General features: G+C 45.7%; 1 protein-coding gene and 1 pseudogene across 3 annotated transcripts; both read right to left on the minus strand.

Annotated features, from left to right (window-relative positions):
* Positions 1-907: 907 nt before the first annotated feature.
* LOC111956856 (protein Son) lies at positions 908-12,491 on the minus strand. 3 transcript variants are annotated; one of them, XM_023977523.2, is made up of 13 exons: positions 12,346-12,491; positions 11,035-11,093; positions 10,726-10,890; positions 8,743-10,341; positions 8,189-8,598; positions 7,862-7,996; positions 6,839-7,144; positions 5,672-5,782; positions 5,477-5,593; positions 2,337-2,484; positions 2,137-2,202; positions 1,907-2,022; positions 908-1,791 (listed from the first exon to the last, which is right to left on the minus strand). In XM_023977523.2, the coding sequence occupies exons 1-13, from the start codon at positions 12,426-12,428 to the stop codon at positions 1,609-1,611; spliced, it is 3,498 nt and encodes a 1,165-aa protein (XP_023833291.1). In that variant the 5' UTR covers positions 12,429-12,491; the 3' UTR covers positions 908-1,608. The 3 variants fall into 3 exon arrangements, 2 of the variants coding, with proteins under 2 accessions (XP_023833291.1, XP_023990541.1); XR_002893457.2 differs by lacking the exons at positions 908-1,791; positions 1,907-2,022; positions 2,137-2,202 and adding an exon at positions 3,117-3,208 and having other exon boundaries at positions 2,396-2,484; XM_024134773.2 differs by lacking the exons at positions 908-1,791; positions 1,907-2,022; positions 2,137-2,202; positions 2,337-2,484 and adding an exon at positions 3,092-3,208.
* A 755-nt stretch (positions 12,492-13,246) lies between these two features.
* Positions 13,247-16,090, minus strand: LOC112067828 (uncharacterized; annotated as a pseudogene).
* Between the last annotated feature and the right edge of the window lie 362 nt (positions 16,091-16,452).

Consider the following 16,452-nt stretch of genomic DNA (forward strand, 5'->3'; position numbering starts at 1 on the left):
TCCTTGATGAAAACCTGCTCCAGAGCGCTCAAACTAGGGCCACGGTTCACCTTCCAACAGGACAACGGCACTAAGCACACAGCCAAGACAACGGCACTAAGCACACAGCCAAGACAACGGCACTAAGCACACAGCCAAGATAACGCAGGAGTGGCTTCGGGACAAGTCTCTGAATGTCCTTCAGTGGCCCAGCCAGAGCCCGGACTAGAACCCGATCGAACATCTCTGTTGAGACCTGAACATTTCTGTGCAGCAACGCTCCCCATCCAACCTGACAGAGCTTGAGAGGATCTGCAGAGAATGGGAGAAACTCCCCAAATACAGGTATGCCAAGCTTTTTCCTTTGTCATTATGGGGTATTGTGTGAAGATTGGTAAGGGGAAGAAAAACTAATTAATCAATTTTAGAACAAGGCTGTAACGTAACAAAATACAAATGCACTGTATATGTGAATAGTCTGAAAATGCTACATTATCTTAGCCACGTTAGAGCTACAGCCTCTATGCATTTGTCCTCTGCGATGCTGGATCAACCACTCATCTGAGCTGCCAGTGAGAAGTCTGAGATCGTTTGATGATGTCTGCACTGCTATGTCCGCTGAATGCTTTGGAGGTTGTGTATTGGAATGTGGGATTGGACTCAAGGCCTCAGATGAACCCTTCTATGCTGTCCATATATAGTATTCCTATTAATATCGCTCCCTGCACCAGGAAATCTGTTTATTGCTACAAGTGCGGGAATGATGACGAGGGCGGGGAGACAGTCTTCAAATACTGAACTGCACCGCTTGAAAACACAGTATTGGATGTACAATAAACGTGTGTTGTGAGCGCATGGCAAATAAACATTGAAAAGACATGTTCTCGTCTATATAAACAAAATGAGAAAATGTACTTTATGCACACAGTCAAAGGATTGTATCATCTAATTAATCAGATAAAAACACATTTTTATTTTGGTATTCCAGACCATAACTCCTACGGTTATCCGCATCTCTTCGCTTTCAGCTAACACTTTACATTTGTTTTTATACAGACCTTGTAAATAACGCTACCAACAAAAGCGGACTGAGAAAGCTCAACCTAGACAGTAGTAAAGGAATCTGTCCAAAATGAGACAGAACTATCAAGTGTGAATCACTTTGAAAATTTATGTTCCAAATGGGTAACATTTGATATTGACGATTTGGTCATGAGAATGGTGGGGTTTTTCAAATTCTCCCAAATGCATTAACACTATGAACAGTTTCTTGAAAATGTCATTTGAGCTTCAACACATAAGATAAACATTCAAAGTAGGATAAAAAAAAAAACGGAGTTACGGAACCGTTTTAAAATATCAGTAAGTTTCTTTTGCTTACAGAGTAACACTATCTCCTAGTGTTGACCATTAGGCAGCAGATACGGCTCTTCTMAATGCTTGTGGTGTGTAGGCCCAAAACATAGAATAAGACTTGATAGAGCGGACATTCCAATACAAATCATCGTTCCCTGGCGGGTGACTTCAAATTCTATGTCATTGTCAGCCAGAAGGGTCTGCGACTCAAGTCATTTTTCTCCTGTGTGTGCGAGCGCTGTATCTCAGTCTGAGTGTGTTTCACTATGTGTGTTAGACGTTGGAGGAGAACAGTGGTCCAGTGGTAGCAGTGGTGAACACAGGCCCTGTATAAAGCCCTGTGTCCCCTGCCACCTCTCCCATGGCCTGCAGAGCCACCGTAGCAGCCATGGCTTTGGCATGCTTCTTATTGGGACTGGCTGACGCAGGCTGGAAGTCTTGACCATTTACCACCACCTGGGGTACAGCGAGAGAGGAGGAGAGGTTATAACACAAACCATCTGACAAAGTCATCCATAAACTAATAAAACAAACCCATGCAAACACACAGGCTTATAGCACGTATCCACACCTTGAAAAGGAAGTTCTTGCGGTGGTCTGGGCCACTGTGGGTCACCATAACAAACTCTGGAGGAATCCACTTCTTCTTGTTACACATCTCCATCAGAGCAGACACTGGGTGCTTACCTGGGGGGCAGACGGTCAATACATTCATCAAATCAATTCTAATTGATTGATTCTATAGCACTTTTTTTTTTTTTATTAAAAAAATGCAATATTGGTAAATTGAGTGAGACTCACCCAGTAGATCCTTCATCACAACCATACCGCCCGACTTCTGAGTCTTCTCTCCCTCAGCCACCAGACCTACGGTCACATTATTAATGACACATTATTAAGCATCATCAATAACACACATTATTAAGCATCATTAATAGCCTTCTGGAATAATATTGCAGTGCATAATGCTTTGGTGGAAAGCATGGGTCACTTCATTTCACCTTTGCGGTCGGTCTTGAAGTCGATGATGATTGGCTCGACAGTGCCCTCGCGGTGTCGCCCTAGCCCCTCCCCCGTCCGCCATCCCATCTTCCTCATGAGAAACTCCCCCACTCCTCCCGACACTGGGGCTGCTCGCAAGAACTGGTCCTACAGAGAGAGAGTGGCAGGAGAGAAGGGAGGAAGAGAGGGAGAAAGAGAGGAGAATAACAGAAGAGAACCATGGAGTGAGGAGGAAGAGAAGAGGGAGAGCGAGAGAGTGAAGAGGGAGGGGAGAGGAAGAGGCAGAGGCAAAAGCAATTAGTTTCCACCTTGAAAACATCTCAACCACCTAATCCACTCACTCTGTCTCTCATCCAGTCACACCACTGTCACAGTCAGACTTGAGTTAGAGACTACCTTCAGGACAACTCACATGCCTCTGGATAACAGTTAACGGTGTGTGTGTGTGTGTGTGTTACTCTGTCTGTAGTAACCTCTACCCCTATGTGAAACACTAGAAATAACTATCTGTGGTGGCAGCTTTTGAAAATCGTGCGTTTGAGAGAACATTACCAGAGAAACTTCAAAACACATTAAGAGTACAGATGAAATGAAATKAATTCTGTGGTGAAACTCAAGACACAGCCGAGAGACTTATTTCTTCACACATTATACCACATGTAGGTAAATAAGAGGGCGCTGTGCCTTGACACCTCATTTCTTTCTGTCTTACACACACCTTTTCTCTCACACACACGGTTACACAAGATGTATAGTAAGGCGCTGTGTGGTGTACGTACCTAGCCCCTCATCACCGGCCCAGCATCAGACAGGAAATGAGAGGGGGGCCTGACTGTGGCCATGGCAACAAGGACAGCTACAAGGACTGACCCTGAAACAAGTGTCCAATACACAGAGAGGTGAAAGTTCACAGGTCACCCCTGTGAACCCACACCTCTCTCCCTCTTCTCCAATCCAGACCCCTCTTATCGACCCCCTTTCTCAGGCTGCCCCAAGGACTGGGAGGAAGTTGCCCCTAGACACCTAGGTCAGCTTGGAGTTAGGATTTGCYGAAGGGAAGCTGATCCTAGATCTGTGACTAGGAGCAACTTCTGACCGCAGCCTCCCCCAGGGCAAGGGAAAGAGCATAGGCATGTCCATGGACACCTGTAACTAGCCTAGGTCCCTCAGAACAGAGATCTCCCTCAGGCAGTGGTCTCCAATTGTGGTCCTGGAGCTAGTGTGCAGGTTTTTGTTATAGCCCTAACCTATACGACTCTATGTTGGGATGGAACAAAACCCTGCACTGTCTGGACTAGGGTTGGAGACCACTGACTGGTCTAAAACTAGACTCTGCTCATCTACTGGGAAACAGAATGCACCAGGACTGGTTGCTAGGGGCACCCAACAACCACACAAACATCACAGTCCATCTGCTGGTAATGCTAGTGTGCTGTAAATCAATGTTAGCTGCTGTAATGCTAGTGTGCTGTAAATCAATGTCAGCTGCTGAAATGCTAGTGTGCTGTAAATCAATGTCAGCTGCTGAAATGCTAACGTGCTGTAAATCAATGTCAGCTGCTGAAATGCTAGCAAAATGCATGTCACTAACATTAGTATGATCAATGCACTCTCATCCCTATATCATGTCTCTGAACATGTCCACAGCATATGTCCATGGCATCTGCATGTGAAGGATGTGTCATGTTAAATGAAGAATGAACTCAGCAGATCCATCACTCTCTCTATAGCTAAATGATGTGACAATGTGTAACCTAACCTGAGAGAGAGATTCCTCAGGATGTGTCATTTAAAACAGTAACAGTAGCGCCCTGCCTCTGTGTGTACAGAGCTCAGGGAGGCTTGGGGTACAGTTACACCCACTGGCTTCAAACAGCCCACTTTAGAAACACTACAGGGTAGGAGGGTCCAGACAGGGTCCACAGACAGAGGCAGGATAAGTGAAAGAATAGTGCTTTTCCCTTTCCCCTGTTCTGAGATCAGTGTGAATCCAAGGAAAGAGACGAGGAAGCATCTTTAGACTACCGAGACGGACCCATAATCTCTGCCTTGCCCTGGGGTGCTAGAGGACAAGGCAGAGCCAAGGGAAGAGACGAGGAAGCATCTTTAGACTACCGAGACGGACCCATAATCTCTGCCTTGCCCTGGGGTGCTAGAGGACAAGGGGGGGGTTCTGGGGTCTGCAGACTTACTTCCAGCTCTCCTCTTCCTCCCCTCCCTCCCTCATTCTCCAAGCCCCTATTCCGACTCCGAGGGGGACTCTAGTGGACAGACCAGAGCACCACTAGTAGCCGGGTGTCAGACCAGAGCACCACTAGTAGCCGGGTGTCAGACCAGAGCACCACTAGTAGCCGGGTGTCAGACCAGAGCACCACTAGTAGCCGGGTGTCAGACCAGAGCACCACTAGTAGCCGGGTGTCAGACCAGAGCACCACTAGTAGCCGGGTGTCAGTACTGCATTTGCACCTGCTTTGGTAAGAATGTCACATGTAAGGAATCTGCATCGCTACCCTTAACATGGTGTACGCACTTCACAGGAAATGTAATTAGTCAGAATGTGTGTGTGTTGCGGGGAGGGGTGGGGGGTGATGGAAGTGCAGGGAGATTTTTGTTCATCTCTGTATGTCAGATTAAAGTCTGGGTTCATCATGTTACCAGTTACAGACTGCAGTGCAAATATCAGGCTGAGTCAACATAAACAAGAGGCTTCCTTTACCGTCAGAGCATCTTTTCTGACGCAGACAGAAACACACAATACAGACAACAGATGCTCTCACACACACACACATCAGTAAACTATGTGCGTTAGCGCTGACAAGGGTTGCCATGGTAGCAGTGGACCCCACGTTTCGGGGCCCTTACATCTGACCTGGATTCCACTGAGTAACAGTGGAACTACTCCATTCTAACCCAGTCTGTTCTACATCAACAGAACATGTATCAAACTAAATACAGTATATGTCTCTGGCTCTATGCGTACAGCCATTCAGTTATTTGACTAGGGCTGGGTGGTGATTAGGGAGCAGGCTGAGGAAGGCTTGTGAAGTGGGTACACCAGTGGGCATGGGCGATGCAGACACCTGTAGGGTAGTGGGGTGGTATGTTTGGGGTGAGGAGCAGGTAAGACAGTGGACGGTACCTTCTTGATCCAGGCCTGTGGTCCGCTGTTGGACAGCTCCTCTGAGCTGAGCACCGTTGCTCCAGTAGAACCTGTAAACAGTCCAGGGATGGTGTTGGACTGGGCCCATGCATCCACCTAACAGAGAGGAAGGTTTAGTGTGTGAGAAAGGAGGTGGAAAGAGCGTACATTATGCTTCTACGAACGCCTGTTTACCTGTTCCTGAGCACGGCTGAGCATGCAGATGGCGCTGACGTCGTACGGGTTCTCGGCCAGACGCTTCTGGGCCTTCATCCTCTCACCGACTGCCTGGGTGATGTCTACAGGCTAGAGGGGGAGACACAGGAGTCAGCGCCACACACACATCATTCACACACATTCATTCAAAAACACAATACTACACACACACACACACACCAGTGAACAGCCGATAAAACGAATAAGGAAAATCCATTCACCATACAAGAAAGAAATCTAGACTTATTCCATGAGACRTAGATCAGTTGTTATATGAAACTACTTACATCTACGTAGTCGTCAGTATTTGTATTTTTAAGAGTTGTCAGTATTAGTACAGTTGTACACCCCCCCCAAAAAATAAAACGCAACCTGTGGAATTTCAGCCAGCTTTGTTTAATAACAGTTGCATCAAATACAAAATTAGCACAAATTAACAGCAAGCTCACGGATGACGTCACCCGACTTCTCATTGGTCTGCCCATCTGACGATTGATGACTAATCGGTAACTCAATTCTAAACCACTTGTCATCGCCTGGGAGTCAGATTATTAAATGGTATTGCTCTGAGATTTGAGAGGTTAAATAATGCCCTTGATTGTACATTCAATTTGGAACTGGTGGTGGAGGAGGGTCAGTGTTTTACATGCCGCCCTCAGAAACAGCTATTCCAGCTAAACCCAGTCAATGCAGCTATAGGGTCAGATGAGGAGCACAGGTATTGCATTCTAACTAAACTCACCATACCATCTAAACCAGTGGTTCTCAAATCTTTTTCATCCTGCTGGGCATGACAACCCACCTAAGGCTTTTGGACTTTTCTATTTTCAAATCAACCACACCAATGTTTCTAGCTACTGTGTGTAACCATAGAACCTGGTCTCAAACTACATCCCAATAGAAATCAGCAGTGACCTACCATTTCAGAAACCACTGATCCAAACCACTAAACGTGGTAAAACACTGGGTTAAAACTAAAACCCCAAAATAAATCATATCTTTTTAACGCGTATGATATTGAAATGCATAATATCTCAACTCACTTTCTCTCCCTCCTCCCTCTTTCACGACGACTCCCCTAAAACACCTTCGTCTCTCTTAGTGTCACCTTACCCCCTCCTCCTCCCCCTCCCCTCCGTATCCCACCTGTAGCGGCGGCTCCGGGAACACACTATCACTCTCCTTGACGACCGCCGGCTCCTCCGTTGCCACGGACACCGCAGACAAAGGCGCATCCCCAGGCGATGTTTCCTTGGCAGCCGTTGCCAATGCCTTGGTCGCCGCCYCCTTGGCCTTTTCCGCCTTCTTGTCGACGGTCACCCACTCTCCGTAAGCCCCTCCCCCGTCGCCCTCCTTCTTCCTGTGCTGGGAGCCCGACGACACGGGGAACTCCTTGGCGAACGCCGCCTCGCTCCGAACCGCCAACGCCGGCGATGGACGCACGGACGCGTTCTGAGAGAGGAGGAGGGAGGAGGGGCAGCACAGGAGTAGGAGGGGTGGGGGGGGGGTGGGGGGGTTACTGTTTAAAAAATGGGAGGGAAAAAATATAAAAAGACAAAGAGGTGTGTTTCAACAAGGGGAATGGTTGAAGAGGAATGGCTGGTTATCATAGCAGTTATTGGGCCCAGTCTCAATCAGGGGGATTTATCTCCAGTGCACTTCAACCAGCAAACTTCACTCACATGACTGAGGTCTCCTTGGGATAGAAGTTTGTGGGAAAGTGCAAAAGAGTATAAATCTACCTGGTTTGGTTCTGGGCCCAAGGAGYCTTGCTGTCTGCTTTGCCCATCGCCTATGTTGGCTCAATAGGAAAAACAGTATGTTATGTTGTAAAATGTTATGTGGCAGCAATGGAAACAGCTCTTAACATCAGCCCAGGGCAAAACAGACAGCATACTGCAGTTCACTTCAACCATTCACCCAGTTAGGCACATCTCTTCAGTCCCACATAGTATCTAAACAGTAACTAGTCTTTAACTACGTTCAAACAGTAACCATGTTCTGAAAATGAAATATCGCTTCAAACTGCCTCGATACATTTTTTATTAATAAGGAAATGTTTAAGCTCAGAATGTACTGTATATTCATGAAAGACATGTTGATGCTGTGTGTGTGTGTGTGTGTGTGTGTGTGTGTGTGTGTGTGTGTGTGTGTGTTCCATGTTCTTACATTGAGGCTGAAGGAGATGCCCTTGACCTCCCTCAGGGCGGCTCGTCCAAACGGTTTGGCGTCGTCCTCGTCGTCAGATACACGGGGTTCAGCGAGGGCCAGCTCCCCTCCCTTCTCCACAATCTTCTTACACTTCTACAGAAACACACAGGACACAGCTAGAGGGTCAGTGTTTCCATTACCACATACAATTGAATGTCTAAGATTTGTGTTTTGTTATGAAAAAGGTGCAGGACTACATTTTGCACCAGGACAAATGCTTAGTAAATCTTCRCCAAAGCATATTATTACATGATTGTCATCATCATGACATTGAAGAGCACTTACGTCAGTGAACTCCTTGATGCTGATGCTGTTTGCCTGCTTGGCCACCTTCCTCTTCACATCCTCGATGGTGGCCATGTTGGGCTGGGGGGGACCTGGCGGGGGCTTGTTGGTGATGCTGGGGAGCGGGGCCATCTGGTGCATGGAGGCCATAGATCCCATACTGGCCAGGGCAGCAGTCATTGTGGCAGCTGTCATGCTAGCCATAGCTGCATTCATGGTCATGCTCATAGGCATGTTCATAGACATGTTCATGGGCATGTTCATATTCATGGGCATGGAGAAGGACATGGGGTTGGGTAAAGGCAGCTGYAGGACTGCTTTGGGRCGCAGGCTCTCTGGGATGGGTATCCCYGCCTTGGCACACATGGCGGCTGCATTAGCCTTAGCAATCTCCAGTAACTGGTCTTTATCTGTGAGGAGGGATGAYGAACACATCACAAACTTGCATTGAGACTTACTGTACACCYGTGTTTTTGTCAAGTTACCATTGGGGAAAATAAAGTTATTCAATTCAAATACATTGATCATTCKKKAWAAWWTTGTGACATGCTTACCCAGCTCTGTGAGTCGTGGCGGGCTTTTGCTGGTGTCGCGGTTGGTGCGTGCRGGAGACCTCTTCTTGCGYAGYATGAGGACTGGYGAGTGGCTTGGCTCACGCTTCCAGCGGTCCCTCTGGCTCAGCTGGTGGCTGCCGAATGCACCCCTACCCCTCCGCCGCGAACCGGAGCGTGACCTCGATCTCTTTGACCTCCGAGCAGGAGATCGTGACTTGGACCATTTCCTTTTCGGCGACCTAGACTTTGAGCGCTTGTTCCGCGTTCTGGATTTGGACCGTGATTTCTTCTTTCTCGTCCCGGACTTTGAGCGAGACCTCTTCCTCCGAGACGGCGTCCTGGACTTCCTCTTGCGGCTTGGCGACGAGGACCTTGATTTCCTTTTCCTCCCTGGAGACTTGGTTCTGGACCTCCTCTTCTTGGAGGACTTTGCATCAGAGCGTTTCTTCTGACCAGGAGACTTTGACCTTGACTTTTTCRTCMTTGAAGGAGACCTGGACTTTGAAGATTCTCCTTCCTTCTCTGTCGTCTCTGCCTCTCCAGATGTTGGCTGTGGTTTAGGTTGAGGTGAGGCAGGCAGCTCTTCARCCTGAGGTGTCACCTTGTCCCCTCCACCAGCATCTGTTTTGGGGGGTAAGGAATCTACAGAGCCATCCAAGGTTTCTGAAGTAACAGGTCCATCCGATTCCCCTGGCTCACCAGTTGGCTGGCCGCTGAGGTTGGGATCAGATGCTGACGTTGACTGGTGGTCAGTGGAGGCCTCATGCTGCTCACCTGAAGGCAGCTCAGGAGGAATAGGACACTTCTGTGGAGACGTCAGACATTCTAAGGGCTGGGAGGAAACGGCTGGCTCTCCCTTACTGCTGTCCCCTAAGAAGGGTATCGGCTTCCACCCTCCTCCAGTGGCGGCGGCCATATTAACGACACCCTCAATGCTGCTTTCGGAAGCTAGGGCTGCCGGATCGATTGGAACCATTACATTTTCGTCTTTCACAGCGGACTCATCTTTAGCCAGGGCCACAGAGGGATCCTTCTCGGCTGATTGGCTGTCTCTTGAGGCAGACCTGGATTTTGATTTGTCGTTTCTGGACGGAGAGGGAGATCCTGAACTCATCTCTTGGTGTCTCGACTGAGATCTCGTCTTAGATTTCGATCGCCTTCTGGATCTCGATCTAGACCGTCTGTCTTTCTTCAAGATCACGAGGGACCTTGACCGGGTTCTCCTGRCTCTCCTGGCAGACCCAGACCTTCMAGAATGTGACCRGGACCTCCSGTGCCGTGATCTMGAACGRGTGTGTCCGCCACGTCTTCTACCGGACCTCGATCTGGATCTCCCTCTCCTGTCCCTGGATCTGGACCTGCGCTTGCCTGAACGAGACCGCGAGCGTCTGGAGGACTTTTCCGGACACTTCTCCTCTAGTTTAGGGATGATATCAGGCAGATCCTGAGGTTTGCTCTCCTTGTTCCCAGGCTGAGGCTTCGACTCGGACTCCGACCCAGATGAGCTGTTGGACTTGTCACCATCTTTCTTCTGCTTTTTTTTCTTCTTCTTCCCAGAATGTCGTTTATGCCGCTTGGATCTCCCATCATCCTCTTCCCCTGTGGAATGAATGACAATATTTTTTAAATGAATCATCATGACATTTGATTCAATGGTGCAATATGTAGAAATTGACATTACCTGGTTGCTAAAAATTCTGTTTGTGACAAAAAGCAAAATTGTGTAGAGAATCACTGTACCATCTAGCTAAACTGCTGTGAAATATATTTTCAATAACCAAAAACTTTGTAAAATGACGTAAACAGATCTACCATCAAACTTGCGTTCAATGAGAATGAAATGTGAATTCTATATCTGTCAATATGAATTGCGTCGTGCACAAAGCTACATAATGGACCTTTAAGTAGTCTGCTGATTATTAACATCAAACTGAAAAGGTCCACCACTGCTGTTATGCATAGTAGTATATTGAGACTACTTACCAGTCTTTGCCTTGTCTCCATCAGAGTCTGCTGCTGATTCTGAACCGCTCTCTTTCTCTTCCTTACGTTTCTTCTTTTTGCTTTTGTGTTTCTTGTGTTTCTTGTGCTTCTTGTGTTTCTTTTGTGGGACAGCACCCTCTTCCTTATTGGCTACACCATCTTTATCTGCATAAATAATGCAGTACATTACAATTTCATTTGAAATAGATGCTTTCACCTGATCAAAACTGTAGTATCAGTGCAAATAAAGGAAAGGAGGTGAGAGAATATCACTTTGGACTATTGAGATACAGCCCTTGTGTTACTGACCTTGTGTGTTGTTGATCCCATCTGCAGTTTTACCATTGGGATGGCCTTCATCTGTCAGACTTAGAGAGAATGCAGGTATGAGATGACACCTGTACTTGCACTTACAGTAGGTTCACTCACTTTCTTATCAGTAGTGGTCTTGGTTTTTAACAACATGACACTGGACACAACGAATGGACAATATCTATAAGTATGCATGAGCTTGAATGATTAACGTGGTCTACATAATAACTGACAGGGCTTGTAAGTAAGCATTTCACTGTAAGGTCTACATCTGTTGTATTCGTTGCATGCGAAAAATAAAACTTAAATGTGATTTGACATGCGAGGTAGGGGTGGGTATAATTTGTGGAACGTTCCAACAGGAATCTGTTCTAGAAACTTCGTAAATAACAAGGTTGCCAACAACGCATACAAAGTTGTGTAGCGGCAGAATAAGATACCGGGTAGGGAGTGGGCTATTTCATTAGGTTTGTCACTCAACACGTTTAATCCGAAAAATGTCTGTCTTCACTCTGTTAGCCTATGGACAAACGTTAAGAATACGCTACGTGGTGGATTGATGCCTATTCGGCAGCTAGTTAGCTAGGTGAATTTATAATTCTACTTTGTATTCGTTGTTTGTTGGCAACCTTGTACTTTACGCCGTTTTTGTAACAGATTCCTGTTGGAACATTCCACAAATTATACCCACCCTGCGAGGTAACTTAGCTAGCTACTGTTAGTTATTTAGCGTTAACCTCAAATTATAACGTGACTGTGTAACGTGAAAACTCAAATGCATAACTAAGTCCCCGGCATTGCTTTTGACATAGCTAACTACATTAAACATCCGGATAATCCAGAATGTGTGTGTGTAAATTATGTGTATTGCCTTTGCACACTGTGACTCTGTCAAACCAACGTTTTGGGGGAGTTCTAGCAAAGAGATCGCGTCCTGGTAAACTGCTAACGTTGGCTTGTTAGCAATCCAAATTTAGCATGATTAGCTAGCTAGGAAGGTGCGTAGTGCGAACAAGCCCTGTACCGGCCCTGTACCTGGTGCCACGTTAGTTACTTGGTTTGCTTGAACCCAATAACCACAGTATAATAATCTTTGCAAGAACCAACCCATGAGACTACCGTGTTAGTAGTTAGCTAGCTAAATACGTTGTAGCCACAGCAACTGCCTGCCTTGCACACTTTGTACTGCCGYACACGCAAGCTAGCTAACCTTGTAACGTTAGGCCAGCACAGAAAATCATACATTTCTCAAATTGCCCGAACAAACCATTCATGCCAGTAATGTAGGCTGTATAAAAACATATTTACATGATATCTTGACTCTCATCTTCAATTTCTTTTATCTTATTTACTACGAAATCGCGAAAAATTTGCTCGATGTTGGCCGCCATGTCTTTAGTCACATCCTTCAATGTCTACAGCCACCAATGTGTTTTCCGCGGCTCCGTTCAGCGCATGTGTAGCAGCACAGACCGACACCGGACGTTGGTTGCAACCCACCTCCCATCGACAGACTGAAAAAGTTGTTCATGTTTGGGTGCGTACTTCTTTGCCTCTGTCTGTTATAACTGTCGGTGTAGTGAAGCCTCGTTTATTCATTGGTCTCACTTTTGTAGTTTTCCTCAAGCTAATTGTTTTCCCGAAGTTTTTTGTTGATATAGGCAGCAGTAGATAGTAGTCTATCTATTTTATATTATGACTACCTGCCATACAGGAGTGTCTGATTCATAAACGTGGACATTTACGGCTTTAGATCAATTGGTTCCAGTTAATTTTTTTTGATTTCATTATACAGTATATACTATTCAAACAGTATTCAGACAGTTGGAATAGGGGAAGTCTTTGGACCTGTTGCTGAAGCATCATTGAAACAGCTTCAGGCAGAACACATCTCCAGCTGTTTTTCACACCATGCGTAAAAATGCTCCTTTTTTATTTTAAGAAGGAGGACATACAACTTAATACAAACAGGATGCAGATGTTTTATGGTTCACAGGATTACTGCATGGAAACAGAATGTGTAGAATGGTATATTTTTTTAAAGCATGGGGGGGGGGGGGTAATTTAACTTTTCCTATTGTGTTAGTCTCCATCAGGTTTTGTATGCCTTCAAGTCATGTTGCAACTTGCCATCGAGTGACCAGTCCCTTTCATAGTGCATTGTAATGTCCATTCTACTTATTCTAATTCTACTGTTAGTGCAGGCCTCTTATGCTGCCATGGGGAAGGAGCAGATGGAAGCTCTCTTCAGTTCACAGTCCACTGCTGTCCACAAGCTCTCACCTGGGAGAGGGAACAAATGACAATGTTGTTATATGAACCACTCATATACCATATAATCCAATTTTAAGGATCTAACTTTGATTGTGTCTAATAGACCTGTTGATTAAAACAGTATCAGAATGTTATGGTCATGAAAGAACAGAAATCTTATAATACAACATGCTCTCATAACCAAAACCAAGTTCATCTGGGTCCTTCCCAGACTTTTTATGATTTATAGCCTTATTTATCAACAGTCTCCAAGGTAGCATTTCACAATATAACCTGTTATTGATAGCACTGTGACTTAGAAAATATTATATTGTTAATACTTAAAAGGTTGTCAATATAGATATCAAATATTTTTAAAMGTATGAGTCTCACCAATTCTGAACATCTCCAGACAAGCCTGCTTGTCTGTCTGMGTGTCTGGGTGACCGGGCATCCAGTCACTGTAGCCCCAGGCTGACCCGTCGGTCCACTCTYACTGCTTATCCTGCAGGGGTCACAACACACACACACATACACACCATTAAAACTCTTGGAAAATGGCTTGGTTACTATTAGACATTCTGATTGAACAAGATTGAGAGGGTCATGGAATACTGACCTTCACGACTCCACCCAGCCAGGTGAGGACGGGACTCTTGGTGGCCCTGGTCACCAGGGAGACCAGGCGGGAGTGCAGGTCGCCGTTGGTTACGGAGGCCAGGTGTCCGTGAGGGGAGAGAATGCTGCAGGAGGACTGGACGCGCACACACACACACACAAATATTAGGACAGCTGTTTGTTTAAGAGAAAAGCGAATATGACTGACTGGGTGTATATTTCACCTCTGCCTCACTGAAGGTCATTAGTGTGCAGTTGAACTGATAGCAGTGGCCATCGATGACCTCACCAACACACTCTTTCTCTGAATGAGTCTCAGCCTTAGCACTCACCAGCCTGCCATCTACAGGGAGAAGGACAGCAAGCATACTCCATCAGTACACAAACACACACAAACTGTACACACACACACACATACTGTACACACAAACACTCTCTCACCCTGAGGTGTCTGTTTATTGCTTCTCTCCATCTCTCCAACAGGCCTGATGATGCGTCCGCTCCTGATCTCCACCAGAGTTTTCTGGGAGTTCTCGGTTCCCTGTCTGAACTCATCCACAGAGGAAGGAGTGTACACTGGAGAGGAGATGAGCAGGGGAGAAAGACAATATATAAAACCCAAAATGTAAAAAATAAATCAAATTTCTGGATAATGTAACATTTCAAAGCCATGTACCTGGTGCCACTCTCCTGTCCATCTCACTGACGTGTTCCTTGACGAGGCCGGTGTTCAGGTCCATGAGGAAGCGTCTGGAGGGCTCTGTTCCCTGTCTGCATTCCTCCACTGGGAGACTCCCGGGCAGAACATCAGCACTCACCCATCCTCCCACTCTCCTCTGGACTGGGACCTCCATAGGCTCTGGATTGAAAATACATGGGTTAAGTGCTCAAGAACATTTTAGTATATTCTCTCTCTATTACAAATACACACATAAACACACACTCTCTCACCCTGAGGAGTCATTATCATGCTTCTCTCCATCTCTCCGACAGGTTTGATGATGCGTCCGCTCCTGATGTCCACCAGAGTCTTCTGGGATTTCTCGGTTCCCTGTCTGAACTCATCCACAGAGGGAGGAACGGACACTAGAGAGAGAGAGAAATATACAGACACAATATCTGTTACACTGTTTTCAGCAATATCAGTTACACTGTTTTCACCCATATCTTTAACACTGTTTTCACCCATATCTTTAACACTGTTTTCACCCATAGCTGTTACACTGTTTTCACCCATATCTGTTACACTGTTTTCAGCCATAGCTGTTACACTGTTTTCACCCATATCAGTTACACTGTTTTCAGCAAGCCTTAGCTTCCAAAGCTAATGTCTGTAGGACTGCTAGAAAACCTGTGCTTACTGTGTCCAGGGGAGAAAGACAATATATAAAACCCAAAATGTAAAAAATATATACAATTTATGGATAATGTAACATTTCAAAGCCCTGTACTTGGTGCCACTCTCCTGTCCATCTCACTGACGTGTTCCTTGACGAGGCCGGTGTTCAGCTCCATGATGAAGCGTCTGGAGGGCTCTGTTCCCTGTCTGCGCTCCTCCACTGGGACGCTCCGGGGCAGAACCAGGACCGTGCGATCCTGAAGCCTACCTCTAGGGGATGACACTACATGATCCCTCAGTGGGGCAGCATGTAGACCTGGGGGGACACATCATACAATCAGTAAATATTATAATCTAGAGCAAAAGTGGGGGGAGGCAGGGTCAGATTCATACATACACACACTTGCAAAAATGAACATACTGATGCACACGTGCACACACACCCTACATGCATGCATACCAGCGCACAAACACACTGCCCTTGAACTTTGACCTTGTTATACAAGGCATGCGCTTATTTTGACCAGATAAGAACATACATAGAGAAGGAACCGCTGCCCTATTGGTACAATTATTAACCACTGTGCCAGAAAAATAGTCTAGCATGATAAGAATTTATTCTAACAAAGTTCACAAGAGCAAAATCAATGTCAAGAATAAGTCCAACGTTACAGTCCATTGATATAGTGAAATGTAGTAATTTTGCATAAGCAGCCTATACTGTAATATTTCAGTTATTCTCAATTTGAGGAATCTCGTCTGTCAAAAAAAAAGAAACATTCAAAACTTTCAGATTCTTACTTGACAAAGCCAGGAGCAACAATGTAAACGACCAAAATTGGCATGAATGATCAGTTTCCGAAGGAAATTGCAGAACGGCGTAAAGTTCTGTTTCCAATTTTCAAAGAAAATAGATTCAAAGCGAAACGAGTAGCTCTCGTCGTTGATAAAAATTACAAAGTTCTCATAGACACAATTCTCATAAACACAATTCTAGCCCGGTTATGGATTGTAACAATACAATAAAAAATATAGCTTTTCTATACTGTATATCTTCACATATACAGTGGGGCAAAAAAGTATTTAGTCAGCCACCAATTGTGCAAGTTCTCCCACTTAAAAAGATGAGAGAGGCCTGTAATTTTCATCATAGGTACACTTCAACTATGACAGACAAAATGAGAAAAAAAAATCCAGAAAATCAC

The sequence above is a fragment of the Salvelinus sp. IW2-2015 genome, linkage group LG32 (assembly GCF_002910315.2).
Source record: "Salvelinus sp. IW2-2015 linkage group LG32, ASM291031v2, whole genome shotgun sequence".
In the NCBI taxonomy this organism is placed as follows: Eukaryota; Metazoa; Chordata; class Actinopteri; order Salmoniformes; family Salmonidae; genus Salvelinus; species Salvelinus sp. IW2-2015.